The sequence below is a fragment of the Lotus japonicus genome, chromosome 1 (genome assembly GCF_012489685.1).
Source record: "Lotus japonicus ecotype B-129 chromosome 1, LjGifu_v1.2".
NCBI lineage: Eukaryota > Viridiplantae > Streptophyta > Magnoliopsida > Fabales > Fabaceae > Lotus > Lotus japonicus.
In genome coordinates, this window is record NC_080041.1 from 20,507,814 (window position 1) to 20,528,271 (window position 20,458).

Sequence of the window (20,458 nt, forward strand, 5' to 3'; positions counted from 1 at the left end):
TTTTCAGAAATCCAGGAAACGGATAATGTACAATTTTTCTGGTAACACAGTATGGTTTACATCCTGTATCATCCTTCTAATGCATGGTAATGATTTTTAAGCACTTTGTAGTCTGTTACATTCTTCGTTGACAATGACAGTAAGGTAGAGTTACCATCTGGTTTATCTTCGCCTGCAATAGTTGATGGGCTTCATGAGGCTAGAACTAAGAATCTAACTTCAATGAAAACCTGTAGTATATGTTGATCTGATCAGGATTTCTCCATAATTTTGTTTATTGGATTGAAATCATAATTGCAAAACTTACAGGACAGAATGTCGTTGGGCTAATAGATGTAGTAGATGCAGCAAGTGACAACCTGCTACCCACACCACTATTTTGATTAAGGAAATTGATATATGACACGACAACTTTAGGCGCGACAAAAGATGATTACTTTCCAACCGTTTGATGGCTTTTTTAGTTTCCATTGTGCTGAATCTTTATTTCTTTTTAAAACTAAACAACCACTTCACGTTAATCATCGCCGTCTAAAAATTTGTCAGGCTAAATAGTAATTCTCTTTGAATAATGTTACATTTCATCTTTTTCAAAAAAAAAAAAGTTAAATTTTGTCAACTTAGTCAGGAAATTGAGTTAGTAAGCAAAGAATGAAAGACTTATGCACTTTTTAGCTAAGTGTTTAAGCGTAAACTACACATAGGCTTTACGATGAATGAATGAAAGACTCAGAGAAAATTGCTTTGTGCATATGAAAATAATAAAGTTCATTAGTCTTCAATCTTCTTCAACTTCTATAACCCACAATAGTGTGTATTGATTTGATGCATTCACACCCACTATATCTTTAGCGATTTGTCTGCTTTCCCTGAACGCCACATTGTGATACCAGATGAGTATGTTCTCTTCATGTCGTTCACAAGGTCATTTTCTTTGATATTAGTTTTTGACTTCACCTAATCCAAACTCACCTTTGCCATCCACCTAGCCTTGACATTTTTGTTACTAAGTCCCCTCGCACATGTATGCTTGTCTTGTCTACAAGAGTTTTCAGTCTGCAGGTATAAATTTTTCTCACCCTACTACAAAGTATCTTGAACTAGCAATTACTCTTACAATTTAACATGCACCTCACACCATCATTTTTAACAAAATTCATCTCTATAGCATTAAAAATCGTGTGCTCCAAAATGACATCCTTAAATCCATTTAAAGAATCAAACTCCACCCTCAATATAAACTATAAACTATTTTCCTACTGTAACCAACAAAAAAAAAACTATAAACTGAAAATCCTTTGTTAGCTCTTCTTTTCTAAACTTATCATAAATTGGTTTATTATGTAAATCGGACTCTAAACAATACTGTCTAGGCAGGCAGGCAGCACCAGCTTCTGAGTCATCCCCTTCACCTATTTTAGGAATAAATTTGAAAAATATTTTATTTAAGAAAAGTACTTTTTTTTACATATTTAAGAGAAGTGCTAACAACACTCATTTTAACACTGTTGAAAAGAGAATGTTAAAATGAGTGTTGCTAGTATTTTTTTTATATAAAGTGAAATAAATAGATTTTTAGAATATTGGTAAACCTTACACATAATTAACTTTTTTCTTGAATTAACTTAACCCACTGTAAAAGTTAAAACAAATCTACTTTTCACCCTCTCTTTTTTGTCTTTCTTTCTTTACAATAAACCTGATTGGATCATTAGATTTGACACCCCAATCATTAGAAATGTCACCCCACTTACGGAAACTCAGTTTCCGAAATATTTCGGAAATAAGGTTTCTGAAGCACTTTTTTACTCAAAAGTGTGGTTTTTTACTCAAAAGTGTGGTGCTAGATGCATTTTGAACTAAAAATCACGAATTAATTTCGGAATCTAAGATTCCGAAATAATTCGGAACTTGAAAATCCGAAAATTAGGGGTGTGAAATCTAATGGTTGGGGTGGCAAATCCAGCTCTCACCCGATTGCTGCAGCCGCCACAAACATTTGAAAATAAGATGGGTTTCCGCCATTAGCGTTTCAACACCACACTGTCCTCTCCGCTTCTTCTTCTTCTTCTTCATCAATGGATTCTTCAACTTGCCCCATCTGCAATATCTCACTCCCATCCTCACAACTCCAATGGTATTTCATTCCCTCTATCTCTCTTTCTTCGTTTCGCATTTGATACATGATGATGATAACACCGCTTCAATTGCAGGCACGCCAACACCCACTTCGACGACGACGATAATCACGCTCCTCCGGTACCCCTTTTTCCCTTTTCATTCACACCACCATTTTTTTTTTCTTTTCCTTTCGGGTTAACTGAGATTCATAGAAAAATTTGAAAACTAAAAATTGGATTTTTTTCCCATTTTGTAAGATTCTCTTTGTGATTGGTGATGAAAGTGAATTTTATTTTTACCCTTTTGAGCATAGAATGTGATTTTGTGAACAATTTCTGCTGAACAACACCACACATACTAGTGAACTAAATTCCAACTATTATGTTATGGATGTGATAAATAAATGAAGATAAGAGAAAGAAGTAATAGATGCGATTTTTATTTTGATAGAGAAATGTTAGTTGTTAGTAATTCGAACCGTGGACCCTTCACCCTTCATCCCACCCAACCCGTATATCCCCTAGCTCTTACCACCATTTTCTCGGGGACAAGTAATAGATGTGATGTGATGTTATATATTTTTCTTTTGTCGAAATGCAAGTTTTCCCATGTTTGGTGTAAAATGCACCACTTTTTCATCTGCTTGTCAGGAGAAGAAAGTCAAATGATGTGCTTGTTGTTGTTGTTACTCAATCTGTAGTTTGTGTTGTTTTTATTCTGCAGGTTGAACAAGCAATTAATGGCTTTCATTTTGATACAATTTCTGGAGATCATGACAGTTGGTTTGGTGGGACTGGTAGAGGTAAAGGGGTGTGGGAAATGAATGAAAAGATCTCTTGTTTGGTTGGTTTGCAGAGATGGGGCGATTTTTACAAGGTTGGAGCAGGTTTGATGGTCTTGTTACGAAACTGTTTGGAGTCTGAAGCTGATTCAAGAAGCATTTTGTCAGGTTATGTTGATCATTTCCAGAGCAATCTGTCTGAGGATGTTGGATGGGGTTGTGGTTGGCGTAACATCCAAATGCTTAGCTCACACTTACTAGCACAAAGGCCAGGAGCAAGAGAAGCCATGTTTGGTGGTTCAGGATTTGTTCCTGATATCCCATTTCTTCAGAGATGGCTTGAGATTGCTTGGGAAAGGGGTTTTGATGAAACTGGCTCTCATCAATTCAATCATGCTGTTTATGGCTCTAGGAAATGGATAGGAGCTACTGAATGTGCTGCCTTATTGCGTTCTTTTGGTCTCCGAGCAAAGATAGTGGATTTTGCTCCCAAGGAATCTGAATCTCTCTTTCTATCCGTTCCTGGTTCAAGTGTCGGGGCACAGGAGCTAGTGACAATTAATGGTGGAAGGAAGAGGAAAATATCAAATGTGTATGGACCAATGGATAGATATCTGTATCGTGATGTTTCTCAAGCAAGCTGTAGCCAGGATGCACAGTCATGTTCTTCTCTTATGCGGCTTCATGATGCTGTAGATAACAAAAGTGATGGTGATGGGGCGGTGAAAAGTACTGCTAAACAAAGTAAGGGCCATCAAGTTCTCATGGACTTCGTGTGGAATTATTTTTCTAGTAACGACTCAATTCAATTTGGCCACCAGCGTGTTGCTATCAGCCAGAAAACGTGAGTGAGGGTGCATTTTAGGCACACATGTTCTAATCTAACAAATGATTGTGTTTCTTATGGTGTTTTAAGTTTTGAAAGCTTTATTGGACAGGCCCTTATACTTTCAACACGATGGACATTCAAGAACCATAGTTGGAATCCAAGTCAAACATCAAAGGAATGGAGCAATGCAATATAATCTCCTCATTCTGGATCCTGGCCATGTAATTTATTTGCCTCTTAATTTCTGTTTTCTTGATTGCTATTTAGATGGTTGTGTCTAATTGCATGAGTGTCTCTTGTCTAACTACAAAACTTAACCAAATTTTTTTTAACTACAACCTACATGATAATCCTTACTTTACTATAGTTTTGTCGGGTAACTGGTTGTATTCTCTGGAATGGATTAGTACAAGCTCTACAAGTAAGTATGTCTTTGGAATCCTTTTACAATTGATTTTTAAAGCCAAAATCAATCATGGGGAGAAGCTTCTGTGAGTAGCTTCTAGGTGCTAGAATTCATTATGATAAAATAAGGAGTTGATACAAATATGCTATAAGATATGCAAATAGATGTTGGTTTAGATATGTTATCTTCCTACTTCTCTCAGTTATGTGTATGTGTGTGGTTCTTAAAGAAGTATTCTGGAATATGCATGTTATGTAGTAATGATGGCATGACATGATTTCAAATGTTGTGACTTATCATGATAGAGAACGGCTGCTCTAGAGAGAACACTTAAGGAGAAAGTTGGATGGCAGAGATATGTAAAAAGAGGAGTGCACACTCTGAGGAGAAAACAATACCAGGTTTGCTTCTTTTAACCAAAATTTGAGAGTGTCTTGCACCATTGGATGCGGAGGCTTAATGGTCTTGTTTCTATTTCAGCTGTGTTATGTTGATCCTGGAATAGCCAATGAGAAGGAGATGGAACAACTCAAGACAATGGATAGTGTTTTCCTTGAACTTTAGACAACCATATAAAGGTCTTTGCTACATCAAGGTATCATCTTACATTTCTTGTCACATACTATTTTTCTTGGCATTTTCTCTGACTGATTTTCTCACAATAGAGAAGAATTGGATACCAAACGGAACGTTTTATAAATTGATCCAGATAATTTTGTTATTTACAGAAGCTGGCGGCTGTATAAAAAGTAAAAACTGTTAACCATATAAGGTTTCTTCCAAGCTCAGTCTGATATCATCCCTGAAGTTAAAGTATACATACAACATAGCAGCAGGGGAATAATCACCAGATACAATTTAGTCTTTTCTATGGACCTCAATGACTCTGCTGTGTGGGATGGGATCATCTAATTGCACCACTAATGAGTGCTACCGTGTTTTTATTTGATTAGAATTCTAATGTGTCATGAAGCCGAGTCCAGTACTCCTTAACAAATACTCCCTCAGTTCCTATTTAACTGTCCACTTTGAGTGGAGGCACACATAAAAGGGTGTGATTAATTTTGTTGATTTTTAGAAAAAGTGAGGGTTATTTTTCTATTTTATCCTTTAAAGTATGTGTTATCTCTCATCATTTATTTTACTGACAAGGACATTTGTTGTAAAAACATCATTTAATGCTCTCTTGAAATGCTAAGTGGACAGTTAAATAGGAACAAAAAAATTTCTTCAAAGTTGACAATTAAATAGGAACAGAGGGAGTATTTGTAAATAACTTTTTATAATTAAATTGAGCTATAATTTTTAGGGTGATTCTAGGGTGGACCACCCTAACACATGAAGTATGAGGAACAAGTCACAAGCTGTCGGAACTCTAAGCTACAACGTCACTCCAAGAAAGAAAGAAAAACATCCATGTGAGTCGTAGCTCTTGAGATTCTTCCCTATCACACAAGAGCCTAAGACTTAAAGCGTGAAGAATGCACATACTCATCTATCCTTGTGTTGTAACACAATATTTTTCATTAGAATAATAGGGGTGACAATGGTTGAACTCTAGCCCACATGGTCAAAAGACTCTTATACTTCTAATGTAGGACTCAAGTCCCATACCATACATTTGTCCATTTGTTTCTTCCTCCTCCTAAAGATCAAGTCCCATACCATACATTTGTCCATTTGTTTCTTGTAATGGATGATAAGAACCTTGGTAGAATCGTACCACAAAAGCGTCGTTGTAGTTGGCAGCCCGAGACCTAATAAATCTCACATTAGAATCTCATTATTCTAATGTCAGTCTCATACCTTGTTATCGTAGCATCAGTGCCTTGTAGGTTGGCTATACACTAGCCCTTTTGACTAGGGTTGGGCAAGCACTGCAAAGTCGATGTTAACACCCGCGTCACTCGTTTGCAGATGAGACATGGTGGGAGGCTCTGATACTAATTAATAAGAACATTGAAAGAACAGTACTATAAAAAGCTAGTCATTGTAGTCAGAGAGCTCAATGTCTTATATCCTCCAAACAAACAACAATACACACCAAGCACCCATGTAATGCTAAAGGGGCAATGTGTTGGGTTCTCGACATTGATGGACCACAGGCACAAGCAGAACAGTTGGCCCCGCAAACATGGATCTTGGTGGAATCTTGACAACAAAACCCAGTCAGACGATCACTATAAGTCGAGGTGATCAGGGTAAGATTATCCACCCAAGTGTTAATCATTTTGAACCCTAACTTGTTTTTCCCACCGCTTGGGTCAAACTTTTGTTTCTCAAACACAGACTCTTGATCCCTTTGCCAACCATAGTCCACGATTAGAGAACTTGACGCAAGCAGTAAATTAACACCCCCAAGTCAACGACTCTGTTAGAGGAACGAACGTGTCGTTCAAAGACATGATACAATACGTAAGCTCTCTTTCACCCCTCTAAGTAAACGACGAGTCATACAAATCCAACATATCTCTTTGATCATCGTACCTTGAACCCTTCACGTAACATCAAACCTCAAACTCCCACGACTCAAAACCCTCTAACCCAACCTTATAAAAGGCAAGGTCTAAAGACCCATGTACACATCTTCTTCACAACCTTTCACCCATGTTCTAACTTAAGCATCAAGGTATTTTTTGCAGATTCCACCAACTACATTCAGACGATAGAGGCGTGACCTTAAATCATAGAAAACTGTCGCATTTCCATCGTTCCCTACTCAACAAAACACTATTATGAGTGATTGACCGGCATGGTCCGATCAACCATGATGTAAAACTAAATATATTTAACACTTGTTTGATTGTCTTCTTAAATTTCTAAAATTTAAAACGTATTTTTAGAAATGGTTATAAAACCTATTTTTAAAAATAAATATTTGAATGAAATGTTTTGTGAGGTTGAAAGAAAAATGGAAAATATATCTGGAATGTTTTTGGATTTTAATTTTAAAATACAAATAATAACTGTTTTTAAGAAGAAAAAAAACATTAGAAATTTATGTTAGATACCTTGAATTAGGCCAGTTGCTTGTGCTTGTCCTAGCATGTGGAGAGGACATCTGTCATAGAGCAAAGATGTAGGGTGCAATTAAGCCTTAAAAAATTACTCCAACATCAATATCATCGAAATCACACGATGCTAGAATTTGTCTGAATCTAAACTTTGGATGGCCCTACATCGTACGATCTCTGCTTTCACTCATCCAACGGCTCACGATTGAGGATCTGGATCATACACCATATAGTCAAACATGTCGAGTTTTATATACTCTAAAAATATTTTTGTCAAAGAATGTTTGATAAATACTAGAACGTGAACACCACTCCACCTTACATCATTATATTTCATTTTCTTCTTATACTTTAATGGTTCCATCTCCCACCATTAGCTACAACATTAATTACACTTTCATCATCTCTAGCTGTCACACTCTGTCAAATTAAACTTCAAATATGAGAGTATTTTAATTTAAAGTATTCTTTGAGGTCTTTTTGTTAAATTATATAAGTAATTAATATTAAATAATTTATCTTTTTACTAATAAATAATGTTACTTAATATTACTTAATGTTTTAAAATAATTGTTTAGAAAGAGAAAAAAAACATGCATATTAAAAAATACAATCCATAAGTGTGCATTTAAATGACTTATATATGAGGACGGAGAGTATCTTTACAACATTTATATTATCCTTTGGGTGTGCGTATTTGGACTCGTGGTTTTGGTTGGCATCACTATCTTCTACAGTACATTTTGGTTGTTAGTACTTAGTACAGTACTCGAAAAGGATATAAAAAAATAAAAGCAAAGAAAACGTGCCTATATATGCATCATTTTAGGATCAAAACTTTTTAATGTTAGGTGAAATTGTCTTAAAATATTTAAAAATCTCACTTATTTATCACACATAAGAAAAATATAGCAGACACAAAATATTAACATTAGACCACATGAATAATCATTTTAACCTATGAAGAAATGATTTATTTAATTTTTACAAGATGAAAATCAGGTGGATTTTATACTTTGGAGTTTAAAATTTAGAAATGATATTTTAAATTTTTATTTTATTGTTTTTCTCCAAAATTTCTTTGACTAATCCATCTTCATTTTCCATGCATACACAGAATTAGGTGAGAAATTAAATGTCACAGACTCAAGTGGTACTGACATTTATTTTTGTATTTAAGAAAAAATATTAAAGTCCACCCAACATCTCTGTTCATACACACCACACCCCACCCCACCCCACAAGGCACAATCCAATCTTACTCTGTCTTTGTCCTTCTTGGCAAGGCAACTTCAATGGAGCAGGAACACCATCAATTCATAGCACTTCATGATGATGATGAAGAAGAAGTAGAAGTGGAAGATGGTGCTTTGAAAACAAGGCAATCCCTGCCACATAGCAAGGAAACCCTTGTTACAGAAGTGGTAGCCAATGGGGGTGAGCATAGAAATGGTGTTTCCTCAGTTGTCACAGACCTAGATGGATCTTTTGTTCAGAAAGAGAAGGAAGTTGCAGAAATTGGAAGTGTTGGTGAAAATAACAGCCATTTTCATGATGACAGAGTAGATGGTGGTGCAGCTGTTGGGCTTAGAATTGTAGCAGAGTTTGTAGAAGCAGCAAAAAATGGAGAAGCCATAGCTGATGCTAGTGTTGGTGCTGCTGAATCACAGAATGAGAACAGTGTTTACTTTGACAAGCAACAAGGTAGCACTCTCTCTCATGCTTGTTTTTATTTTGTACTATTGCTTCCTAATTGGAAGAAAAATATGTTTCTTGAGTAGTAGAGTGCACTACTCTTTTTGCTTCCAATCTGTTTGATACATTTTCATGAAATCTCAGTTTGTGTGTTCGTTGTTGCATCACTTTCATTAATTACCAATTCTGTGCCCTTCAATTAAGTTATCAACTGTTGTGTGAATTATACTGGTTACTATTCCTATTTATAAGTCACTTTTAACTAATTTACTCGGGGTAAGAAAATAAGTTAGGATTAGTTATTAATCCTAAATTTATTAAAAAAAATGTTAATTCTCCTAAATTAGTTAGGATTAGTTATTAATCCTAAATATGACAGATGTTCTGCTCATAACATCTCTTGGACTGAAATCATCTTCATTTATAAAAATTCTGGGAATTAGTTTTTCTCTTCTGATGTATAGCAAACATGTCATCACTTTTTTATGCCTGAAGGAGTGTGGAAATGTCACCACTGCACATGGACCATGCGATTTGCCAGTCCTATTATTCAACATGGACCATGTTTTGTTTGGGGAGAAAAAGGTCAGTAGCCGTCAAGATTTCTAGACTAGAACAAACATCAGCAGTTCTGAGCCTCATAGTTGAATAGCCTTATGGATGAAATTCTTATAGTTAATTTCACTTCATTGGCTCGAAAAGGTCATTGTTATTAGAACATCTATATGGAAACAAGCTCCATTCATGTTCAATGTTCTATAAATGCAACTTTTGAATCTGTTCTGTAGATGCTTAGACATATGGTAAATATTATTATTTTTTAATTACGTGTTTGGCTGGAATCACCAATAGTACTTATTAAATTCTTTCTTTGGTAATTTCAGTTTATGATTTTAGTAGAAATATATAAAATATCAGATCTGCTTACCATGGATGATTTACCTGTAATAGCCATATCTTTGGAACTCAATTTGGACATCCATTGTTATGTGATCCTAAATTTTTCTTCTCCCCGAACAATCTTATGTGGCAATTTGGTATTGAAATTTTTATCTGTGCCATGCTTGCAGACAATAAAATCAATGGACTTAATGGATTTCAAAATGGAGATGCTGCAACTTCTGTCAGTCTGACGAATCCTGGGGAAAGCGATTATGATGTACAAATAGAAAATTCAGTTACTCAGAGGAATCTATGCAGTGAAGTCAACGATCAGTGCATGAAAACAGTGGATGACAAAGTCCCTTCCAATTCAGAAGTATCCCCTTTGCATAATTCACGTGACGACACTCGAGCTACAACAGTTTTGGATTTTCATGAAGAAACTAACATAAAGGAAGGTTCTGAATTGGTAAAAGAGATTGACCAGGACCTGAAAGAATTTGATGTTGAGGTGGTATTGGCAAAACAAGAGACACATGATTTGTTCTGTCCTAATTGCAATTCTTGCATTACTAAAAGGGTTATCCTCAAGAAAAGAAAAAGGAACATTCATAGTTTAGATAACAAAGCCAAGCGTGATAAGTTAGACATTGTAGCTAGCTCTGATCCGGTTAATAGTTCTGCACAAGAATCCGACCGAGGTGTTAGTGAGAATGTAACATCTGAAATTGTTAGTGTAGAGACACCTGATGATAATTATCATCCTGAAAGAGAACCAGAAAGTGATCCAGAAGTGTTCAGATGTCTAGCATGCTTCAGCTTCTTTATTCCTAGTGGTAAGTAGGTTACCTTTCATGAGAAGAAAAGCATATTGTGGTCTTTGATTTTAAATTTTATTCTTTTCTTATTGGCTAGTGGGTAATAATAACAAGAGGGTATCTGAACTTAATTCCTAAGGCTTAGAGATTTAAAGAGTCTATTTCAGTTAACTTTATCATTGACTTAGATGTATAAAATATACCATTTAATGAATCTGATCATGAATACTGAACATCCCTATTGCGTATATTTTATGAGATGCTTAAAGGTTATTTACCAAGTATCAACTAAACAAAATCTTAAGCTATTAGATGAAGTCTTAGGAATAGTTTTTATATCTCTACTATTTGTGCATAAATTACTATCTGTGATGGTAATGTGCTTGTCGTGTATATGAACTTAACAATCTTATTAATTTGGACAGGAAAAGGTTTCAATCTGTTCCGCAATTTTGGTGGTTCCAGGAAGCAAGAAACTTCACAAAATGCTACGAGTATAACTGCACAAAATTTGCAAAATCCTTCTACTCTACCAGGCTCCAATGCAAATTGGTTCACCTCTCTATTTACTTCAAATAAGGGGAAAACAGCTACTGCGAAAGGTTTGTTGTTTTTTCTTTAAAATATATTATTACATAGTTACTTCTAAGTGAAGTCACTTGCACAATGATGCTTATTCGAAAAAATGTACCCTGATAAGAGGTGGGCTATAGAGGCTTTCTGCTAACTATGTCACAGTTATCATTTTATTCATTTCATTTCTTGTTTGAAGTCTGCAACTATAAAGTATTTTGTCAGTATCATTTGTGAAAGATATTTTGACAATGGGACATGGATAAGATTCCTCGTGACATTTTTATATATTTATTTAGATGTGATTACGAGCTGGTAGAACTGAAAAAATTTGGTTTCATGAAGCATTTCAAATTCTCTGTAGCCCTTGTGGTTCACATTCCTCTTGTGAATTTCTCATATTTTACTTTGCAGCCCTTTCTTGAATAGTTGAGCCATATGTCAACTGAGAAATATTATAAATCATACTCATAGCTTTTAGTGAATACCCTCAAGATTAAAACTTTTTTCTATGAAATATTTCCCCCTTCAATTTAATTTCCTGTTTTCTCCCTACATCTGTGTAGGTAACACTTCCCTTGAACATTCTACAACTGCTCATGTTGAGCAGCATTGTTCAACATCAGTTACTTCAAATGTGCCTGCCTCCACTGATATTGGTCATCTAGAAGGTTCACTTGCTGATACGGCTCTAATTAAGAATGCAAAACCTGCCGCAGAAAATGGAGGGATGAGTTCTCAGATTTCCTCAACTGCGGAATCAGTTAAGATTGGACCAGGGACAGAAAATGGCATCAAATTCCATACTGCATCAGGGAATGAGCCATTGGCTGACCAAAAATGCCTTGACTCATCATTTCAGAATGATTTCTCATCTATTAAAAGTACTGGTGGAGTGATGAATGGAGTGCAGAGTGCTGGACAGGATTTTATCGATTTATCGTCTAAAGAACAGTTATTGACTGGAAACCTGAAGACCAATGACGGAGAGACATCAGTGGACATAATAAAGACAAGTATGCTTTAGATTTAAACATAATAACTCCTCAAGTTTTGTTTGAATACCAAATCTTCACAATTGTCTCTCAGTTTCTTCTTAAACTATGCATGCTACCTTTGAACATTTACTGAAACAGCTTTTCGTACCCTCCGAGATAAAAGAAAATATGAAACATTTGTGCACCTTAAAAAAGCATTAAGTCTTATGGTTATGATAAAAAATTGCTTTCCCTTTTTTTATTGCATCTAATATGATAAAATTACCAAATCTTCACAATTGTCTTTCAGTTTCTTAGTAAATTATGCATGCTACCTTTGAACATTTACTGAAACGCCTTTCCATGCCCTCCGAGATAAAAGAAAATATGCAACAATTTGTGCACCTATAGATTATGCATAATGTTCATTTTCATATTCTCTTGTTATTTTTTTATCCCATTAATTCATTTATTGTTCAATGTGGTTGTGCTTACTTCACAAAATCACTCTGAAGCAGCTAATGTTGAAGTTATGTCCTCAATGAGCTTTTCTGATGGAGTGGTATCCAAATATGAGAGTGTTCAATCAGTAACTACTGCTACTAGTGAAAAACATTTTAATGCTGGAGAAACTGCAAAAGTTTCCGTTCTTAATCCTTCTGAAGGGATACCTGGATTTCTTGCTCCTACAACTATAGGGTCTCTTATCCTTGAGCAGTCGCAGAAAGATGTAGATGGTACATCTGAAAATATTAAGAATAGCTATTCTTCTTTTACACAATCTTCAGTTCAATCATCTGGCAGTTCAGTACCTGCAAGTGTGGTAGCTAGTAACAAACAAACTTCTGGAATAGATGCTATATTTCCATCAAAACCAGATTTGGCACCAATTGAGGAAGTGCAAAAGGATATTAACAAGGAAATAAGTGCTTCTGACAAAAAAGAAAGTAAAGGTATGTGCATGAAGTAATTGTCTTCAGTTAGTCATCAGTTTACAGTAACTCTTGCTTACCTGCATCAGTTTCTTTTTTTGTGTACTAAACATTTTTGTTATTATGGCAGGTGGTGATGTGATAGTTGTTGTTGACAGAGAAGCAATAGAATCCACAACATCTCAGACAGCAGATAATGTTCCAGTTGAAGGTGCTGTAGTGCCAGGATCAGATACTCAAGTGCTTATTGATGAACAACCAAGAGATGAAACTGGTGAACGCCAACAATGGGAAGTACTTAAAAGCATTGTGTATGGTGGTTTAGTTGAGTCAATCACAAGTCTTGGAATTGTGTCATCTGCAGTTAGTTCTGGTGCTGCCCCATGTAAGTGTTCTCTCTCCCTCTCTCTCTTCCATTTGGGGTTTGAGGGGTATCAGTTAATTAATTGATACATGTTTTTCACTAGATTTGAGTTTTCTTTTTTACTTTCATACAGAAGCAGACATGCTTATTAATCAAAGCATTTTGTCTCAAGCTTTCCTGGTTCTTAAAGAAAATATATATTTGGGGAATTTGCACTCACCTCTCATGAGGTTTATCATTGCTGCACTCACCTCCCCTCCTTCATGTCTCATTTAGAGTAATAGAGGGGTGCTGAGTGTTTAGTGAGAAATCTTATAGGAGGTCAGCACAATAATGCTAAACCTCACAGGAAGTTGGTGCAATGTTCCCAATAAAATAATGGTGGTTAATATCTTTTTAAAAAATGGAGGGAAGGTCAGTGCAATAATGATAAATGTCAGGGGAGATAGCACAATTTACCCTATATATTTTCAAAAATTTAACAGTCTACTGTCTCCAGGTTTTATAAGCTTTGCTGCATTGTTGTGACCACTATCTATATATACTTTTGGGGATTGTTGTAAATTAGAAATCTATAATTTCATACTTTGAATCATACTTTAAAAGCTGAAAATTTGGTTGGAGACATGGAATTAATTTTCTAATCCTGTGTTTATTGTAGTGAATATTATAGCGCTGGGACTTGCAAATCTGGTTGGTGGACTTTTCATCCTTGGTCATAATGTGAGTGGATTTCCTTGCAGTTCAAATCTAATAATTAAAAATTGTACATAATGTCTCTCTCTAGCATTCTTTTTTCACATATTTCATGCATGAAAATAATGCAGTTGAAATATAATGTCGAATGGTAGTACTGCATGTCCCTTATTCTTGCTTGTAGAGTTTCATTTCCCATTCTATTTCTGTCCAATTTTTTCTCTTGCTTAGTCAAGCCTTTTCTTTTCCTTTTCTCCAGCTTAATGACTTGAAAAATAATCACTCTGGAGGGGATCAACAGCAAACGAACGCGCAAGAAGATCAATATCATGAACTACTCGGACGCAGAGCAAATTTCTTGCTCCATGCTGTTGTGGCTGTTATATCCTTCATAATATTTGGTGCTGTTCCCCTTGCTATCTATGGAGTCTTGATTAACAAGAACTACAGTTCGGATGTTAAGCTTGGGATAGTGGCAGCCACTTCTGTTGTATGCATCATTCTACTTGCTATTGCCAAAGTTTACACCAGGAAACCACCTAAATACTACTTTAAAACTATGTTATACTATGTGGCATTGGCACTTGGAGCCTCAGGAATATCCTATATAGCAGGAATCCTAATCAAGGAGCTTCTAGAGAAAATCAGCAACTCCGAGTCAGGTTTTGCTTTTATCACCATGCCCAATTCAGACACAAGTATGGAACCAGCATGGATGTCTTACTGAAGCAGTAGGGAGTAGGAGCTTTAATAGGAGCATGAGCTTTTTGAAAGGGGATCTTCAAAGGAAGTCCCTAGAGGAACTTAGTCCCTAGAGGAACTTAGAATAAATGTAACTGTGGTAGTTAAAATGTGAAAATGCAAGCAGCTTTTTCCTTTTGATGTTCCATTTTACATTTTTGTTTGCTTGGATTCTTGTTATCAAAATAGAAATAAGAAAAGAAAGGGCTGTTTAATATTTTTAGTCTTTGAAATAATTTTCAAAAAACTATATTCAAACAAGCCTTATATCCATTGTATATTTATTTTTGTGATTTTTCATCTTAGAGAAAAAAAGAGTTTCGCCAAAAGATAAATATTTACCTATATATATTGCAAAAATGAGTGCTATAAGAGTATACTTAAGTGTATGTTTGGTTTAGCGTTTGTGAAAAAACAAACTTTATTTCACGTATATTAAACTACTAATAGAGAAATTATAATTTTACACATTAAATTTAACATACTATAAAGTAACATTTTGACATGTCAAGTTTAGCGTGAAATATGTTGAGTTCAAGATAAATTCAAACACGTGAGTTGTACTCCAATACAAATTTGCTGCTCAATATATTAGCAAACATGATTAAGTGTGTGTTTGGAAAACTCATTCAGGATCCACGTTTGGTCCCGATCCACGTTTACAGAAGCAAGAAATAGTTGCTTTTAGATTTCTGGATCCACGTTTGGCCTCTCCAGATTTGAAACCAAACACGCACTAAATTTGCTCTTACCATGTCAAACGATTTCACTAATCCCAACATGTGTGCTGGAAAATGTTAAACAGAATCCTGCTTGGCTGTGATGCACTTAACAGGAAGAAAAAGTTAGCTAGCAAAAACCAAGTAAAGTAGCCAATGAAAAATGCAAAACCAGTTCACTTTACTTCTTTTCCTGCACAACCCTTGTTGTTCCTCTAAAACCCTCTCCTCTCTTCTTCTCTGCACCCTCCATGGCCAAAATCTGGGTTGAAATATGCTTGATATCAGCTCGTGGGGTGAAGGGTCCACCCTCACTATGGAAACGTCAATGGTATGCTGTTGGGTGGGTTGATCCTAGCACCAAATACTGCACCAAATTTGATGCTTCTGGGAATGCAAACCCTGTTTGGAGAACCAAGTTTGCTGTTCAGGTTGATAGTGAAGTGCCTAACTTCAAAGATCTTTCACTGAATGTGGAAGTTTACAGTAGAGATCCTGTGTTCTTCACAGAGAAGCTTCATGGCTCAGCAACTGTTCTTCTCAAAGAGTTTCTTGCCAAACAGCTACAAAGCTCTGGGATTCCGAGGAATGAGGAAGTTGGGAGTTACCAGTTGAGGAAGAAGAAATCTAACAAGCCAAGTGGGTTTGTTGATGTTTCAATTCGTGTGTTTGAGGACAAGGAAGAGGTAGATTCACACCCAGGTATGTTGTTTTTTGACAACCTTCAAATGAAATAAAAATAGTTACTTTTGATCCACTATAGTTCTTTTTTTTGTTTTTGTTGTCTTACCTAGCTCTGAATTCAATATACTTAAATTGGGTTTCATGCTTTAGTGGAAAAGTTGACAACTTTGATTGATGTTGAAGTTAATGTCTGGTTTCACCATTCTCACATAAGTCAAGGCATGTTTGCTTTAGCTTCTAACTAGAACTGATTATAGAGCATGTCACTCTGGAACCAAACATGCTATTGTGTCTGTTATTGGTTAAAAGTTAAAACCAAAGTAAGAGTGTATTGTTTTCTGATATCATGTTTGGATTAGCCTCTCATTCAGCCGAATCAAATCTGAACTCTAGAAGCTACTGATGTAAGCTTCTCCTGGTAATTGAGAGAAAGACTGAAAGGGTTCCTTTTACCTTTGTGTATTAGAATCAATCTCTCTTGTCTTAGCCATCTCTTAATTCAATGTACTCTAATTTGGTTTCATGCTTTAGTGGAAATGTTTAAAACTTCGATTGAAGTTTAAGTACATGTTTGAAAATCTTCCTACAATTGATTCTCAAGTCAAAATTAATTATGTTAAGAAGCCTTTGTGACTCATCTTCAGGGTGCTAAAATCACATGCTACAAGGTTCATGTTTGGTTTCACGATTTTCTCATAATTCAAGGCAAGTTTGCTCATGAGCTAAGACTTGTAGACTAAACATGCTATAAGTGTGTCTGGTATAAATTAAAATTACAGTAAGAGTATATTTTTCTTAATCCACAGAGAGTTCCTTTTACTTTTGTAAGTGAAAATGTAGTTTTTGAGATCAACCTGAACCAACTGATATCTAGACATGCACTAAATCTTCAACTTCAAAAGAATATTGAAGTGATTTGAGCTCTATGTTTTGTTATGCAGGTGAGGGGGGAGGAATATTGCTGTCAGATCATGGCAATAAGGGTAGATTTGGGCAAGCCTATCCACACCAAATGGCTCCAGCTTCATTCCATGGACCAGAAAAACAAGCACAAATCAATACCCCTTACTCACATCCAGTTCCATTTCCTGCAAACTACTCTAACCCATATGTGGGTGGACCAAGCTACCCTGCAGCTGCTGGACCGAGTTATCAACCACCCAGAACTCATCCACCACCGCCGCCGCCACCACCCTCAAACACTGGTTATATTCCCAGTTTTCATCCTAGTAATGATGGATTGGGACCTAGTTATTTTAATATGGCATCATCATCATCTGGTGCAGCCCCTAGGCAGAGGGGACCTCCAGGGTTTGCAATGGGTGCAGGTGCTGGATTAGCAGCTGGTGCTGTAATGTTTGGTGATAACATCATGTCATTATTTGATTTTCCTTCAGGCCTAGCAGATCCCATTATTAACATTGCAACTGATCCTCTCTTCTAAATAAGTATTGACTATTGAGCAGCTTCTGTAAATATATTGGGCTCCACAGCCTACATGTGAACCAGATATTTCCATGCCATAAGATTTTGGGGTTAACTGTGATAAAGAAAATGGTGGTATGTGTTTTCTTTTGTCTGAATCTGGAAGGTCAAATTGATTCTTTTACTTTGTAACAAGTTACATACTTTGGCTCCATGCTAATGTCTTTGGTACAGAAGGAAAAGGTTTCTTAATTGGAATTGGGAAATGAATCAAATACTTGTTACTATGGTAAGTCTTGTCATGTTTTATCCAAGTTAAATGCTAGGTCTAGTTTCCCGGGTCGAACAAGATTGCTTTAAGAGGAGGATACCTTTGGTGTACCAAAATCATGCTAGGTCCAATTTGTAAAGTTTATCTGCAAAATACTCTGGCTCTGGCAGGCAAGCATGAATAGTTGTACATGAACATGAAAATATTGTTCTTTCCTTTCAAGTATTTTTCCACTTTCAAGTTCTCAGTTCACTCTAGTCATGACAAAGAGACCTGTTGGGAGCAATAATAGAAAAGAGAGAAGAGAGAAAGAAATATCACACAGGAGTTTTTAACGTGGTTCAGAACACAGTGTGTGTACCTACGTCCACGGCTACACTAGGTAGTAATATTTCTTTGGTGTGTATAATGCTTACAATGAGGTGCTTATATATAGTAGGAGTAAGTCAACCTCCTCCTTATTCTAAGCGATGTGAGACTTACAAATAGACTACATAAGCAATGTGAGACTACAAATAGACTACATAACATAACAATTGTCCCACTTAGAGTCTAATTGTATTACTTCTTGTAAGCAATAAGCTAATCTGCTCTCCACCTAGTGTAGCGCCTTCGTCTTCAATTATCCTCGAAGGTCAGCTGAAGCAATGCAAAGCTTCAGCTTATCAGCTGTAACAGTCTTGGTCAACATATCAGCTGGATTCTCTGATCCCATGATCTTCAACAGAGATAATTCTTCATCATTGATAAGTTCTCTGATGAAGTGATACTTCATCTGTATGTGCTTGCATCTGGAGTGAAAGACAGGATTTTTTGCAAGGCAAATAGCACTTTGACTGTCACTAAACAATGGAGGAACATCTTGTTCTTTTCCCAATTCTTTGAGAAAATTCTTCAGCCATATCATCTCCTTGGCTGCTTCTGAAATGGCAACATATTCTGATTCAGTGGTTGAGAGAGCAACTCTATTTTGAAGTTTAGACTTCCAACTCACAGCAGTTCCTCCTAAAGTGAAAATATAACCTGTGGTGCTTTTTCCACCATCCGAGTCTCTTCCTAGATCTGCATCAGAAAAGCCCTGTAAAGTGAGATCGTTTCTTCTAAAGCATAGACACATTCTTGAAGAACCCTTCAGATATCTCAGTATCCACTTTACACCTTCCCAATGCTCCTTCCCAGGGTTTGACATGAATCTGCTGACAACTCCCACTGCATGTGCTATATCAGGTCTGGTACAAATCATAGCATACATCAAGCTCCCTACTGCAGATGCATATGGAACTGTTGACATGTGATTTTCTTCTTCATCTGTTTGTGGGAACTGCTTCTTTGAAAACTTTAAGTGATTTCCCAAAGGAGTGCTTCTGGTATTGGCATCTCCAACATTGAATCTGTCAAGTAATTTTTTAACATATTTCTCTTGAGACAACTTCAGAACACCTTCTGATCTATTTCTGGAAATCCTCATACCAAGGATTTGTTTGGCTGGACCAAGATCCTTCATCTCAAAGTTTTCTGACATCTGTTGCTTCAACCTGTCAATTTCAGTCATATTTGATCCTGCTATCAACATGTCATCAACATACAAAGCAAGAATAATATAACTATCAGCAAATTTCTTAACATAGCAACAATGATCCATGTCACATCTATTAAAACCTGAGTTGCTCATAAACTCATTAAACTTCTTGTACCACTGTCTCGGTGCCTGTTTCAGACCGTACAAGCTTTTGTGAAGCTTGCATACAAGATTCTTCGTGCCTGGAACTTCAAAACCTTCAGGTTGTGTCATATAAATCTCTTCTTCCAAATCCCCAGGTAGGAATGCAGTTTTAACATCTAACTGCTCCAAGTGAAGATTCTCTGCAGCTACAAATCTCAGGATAACTCTTATAGTGATCATTTTGACAACTGGAGAAAAAATCTCTGTGAAGTCAATTCCTTGCTTCTGCTGAAACCCTTTCACTACAAGTCTTGCCTTGTACCTTCTGCTGCCATCAGATTCTTCCTTTAGTCTATAGACCCATCTGTTCTGTAGAGCTTTCTTTCCTTCTGGTAACTTGGTCAGAGACCATGTTCCATTCTTCTGAAGGGACGTCATCTCGTCTTTCATTGCTAAATCCCACTTGATAGAGTCATTCCCCTGCATGGCTTCACCAAAATATTCTGGCTCTCCAGCATCAATTAACAACAAATAATTCAACGAAGGAGAATACCTTTGTGGTGCTTTCGGCGTTCTTGTAGATCTCCTCACTTGATTAATAGGAGTTTCAATTACTGTTGTTGGATCTTGTTCTAGCTCAACTTCTACCCCATCATCCTCGTTCTCGGGATTAATCTGGTTTCTTTTGGCTACATCACTTTCTGAAATTTCTTCCAATGCCACTCTTTCAGAAAGTTCCAACTGTTTACTTGAACTCATAGATTCTGCAGAAGACCTGTCTTTATAAAGCACACTTTCATTAAAAGTGACATTTATGCTTCTAATGATTTTCCTGTTTTGTTCATCCCAAAACCTGTAGCCATACAT

At 36.2% G+C, this 20,458-nt stretch overlaps 3 protein-coding genes across 6 annotated transcripts; all 3 read left to right on the top strand.

The window, feature by feature from the left end:
• Positions 1-1,966: 1,966 nt before the first annotated feature.
• On the top strand, positions 1,967-5,929 carry LOC130734067 (uncharacterized). Of its 2 annotated transcripts, none has more exons than XM_057586362.1 (7): positions 1,967-2,137; positions 2,214-2,259; positions 2,845-3,746; positions 3,841-3,952; positions 4,443-4,538; positions 4,618-4,732; positions 4,847-5,929. In XM_057586362.1, the coding sequence occupies exons 1-6, from the start codon at positions 2,079-2,081 to the stop codon at positions 4,699-4,701; spliced, it is 1,299 nt and encodes a 432-aa protein (XP_057442345.1). In that variant the 5' UTR covers positions 1,967-2,078; the 3' UTR covers positions 4,702-4,732; positions 4,847-5,929. The 2 variants fall into 2 exon arrangements, with proteins under 2 accessions (XP_057442345.1, XP_057442344.1); XM_057586361.1 differs by having other exon boundaries at positions 1,969-2,137; positions 4,866-5,925.
• A 2,415-nt stretch (positions 5,930-8,344) lies between these two features.
• Positions 8,345-15,046, top strand: LOC130734068 (membrane protein of ER body-like protein). 3 transcript variants are annotated; one of them, XM_057586363.1, is made up of 9 exons: positions 8,345-8,855; positions 9,342-9,431; positions 9,917-10,564; positions 10,972-11,148; positions 11,686-12,135; positions 12,612-13,049; positions 13,159-13,413; positions 14,054-14,115; positions 14,348-15,046. In XM_057586363.1, the coding sequence occupies exons 1-9, from the start codon at positions 8,447-8,449 to the stop codon at positions 14,813-14,815; spliced, it is 2,997 nt and encodes a 998-aa protein (XP_057442346.1). In that variant the 5' UTR covers positions 8,345-8,446; the 3' UTR covers positions 14,816-15,046. The 3 variants fall into 3 exon arrangements, with proteins under 3 accessions (XP_057442346.1, XP_057442347.1, XP_057442348.1); XM_057586364.1 differs by having other exon boundaries at positions 8,346-8,855; positions 12,615-13,049; XM_057586365.1 differs by lacking the exon at positions 9,342-9,431 and having other exon boundaries at positions 8,346-8,855.
• A 569-nt stretch (positions 15,047-15,615) lies between these two features.
• LOC130734069 (actin cytoskeleton-regulatory complex protein pan1) lies at positions 15,616-17,841 on the top strand. The gene is made up of 2 exons (XM_057586366.1): positions 15,616-16,250; positions 17,174-17,841. The coding sequence occupies exons 1-2, from the start codon at positions 15,800-15,802 to the stop codon at positions 17,674-17,676; spliced, it is 954 nt and encodes a 317-aa protein (XP_057442349.1). The 5' UTR covers positions 15,616-15,799; the 3' UTR covers positions 17,677-17,841.
• Positions 17,842-20,458: the final 2,617 nt, after the last annotated feature.

Excerpts from the sequence above, each read along its gene's own strand:
- LOC130734067 (XM_057586362.1), top strand. The coding sequence starts at position 2,079 with ATGGATTCTTCAACTTGCCCCATCTGCAATATCTCACTCCCATCCTCA. Across the intron at positions 3,747-3,840 it reads GTTGCTATCAGCCAGAAAAC|GCCCTTATACTTTCAACACG; the intron begins GTGAGTGAGGGT and ends TTTATTGGACAG. Across the intron at positions 4,539-4,617 it reads TGAGGAGAAAACAATACCAG|CTGTGTTATGTTGATCCTGG; the intron begins GTTTGCTTCTTT and ends TTTCTATTTCAG.
- LOC130734068 (XM_057586363.1), top strand. The coding sequence starts at position 8,447 with ATGGAGCAGGAACACCATCAATTCATAGCACTTCATGATGATGATGAA. Across the intron at positions 10,565-10,971 it reads CAGCTTCTTTATTCCTAGTG|GAAAAGGTTTCAATCTGTTC; the intron begins GTAAGTAGGTTA and ends TAATTTGGACAG. Across the intron at positions 14,116-14,347 it reads TTTTCATCCTTGGTCATAAT|CTTAATGACTTGAAAAATAA; the intron begins GTGAGTGGATTT and ends CCTTTTCTCCAG.
- LOC130734069 (XM_057586366.1), top strand. The coding sequence starts at position 15,800 with ATGGCCAAAATCTGGGTTGAAATATGCTTGATATCAGCTCGTGGGGTG. Across the intron at positions 16,251-17,173 it reads AGAGGTAGATTCACACCCAG|GTGAGGGGGGAGGAATATTG; the intron begins GTATGTTGTTTT and ends TTTGTTATGCAG.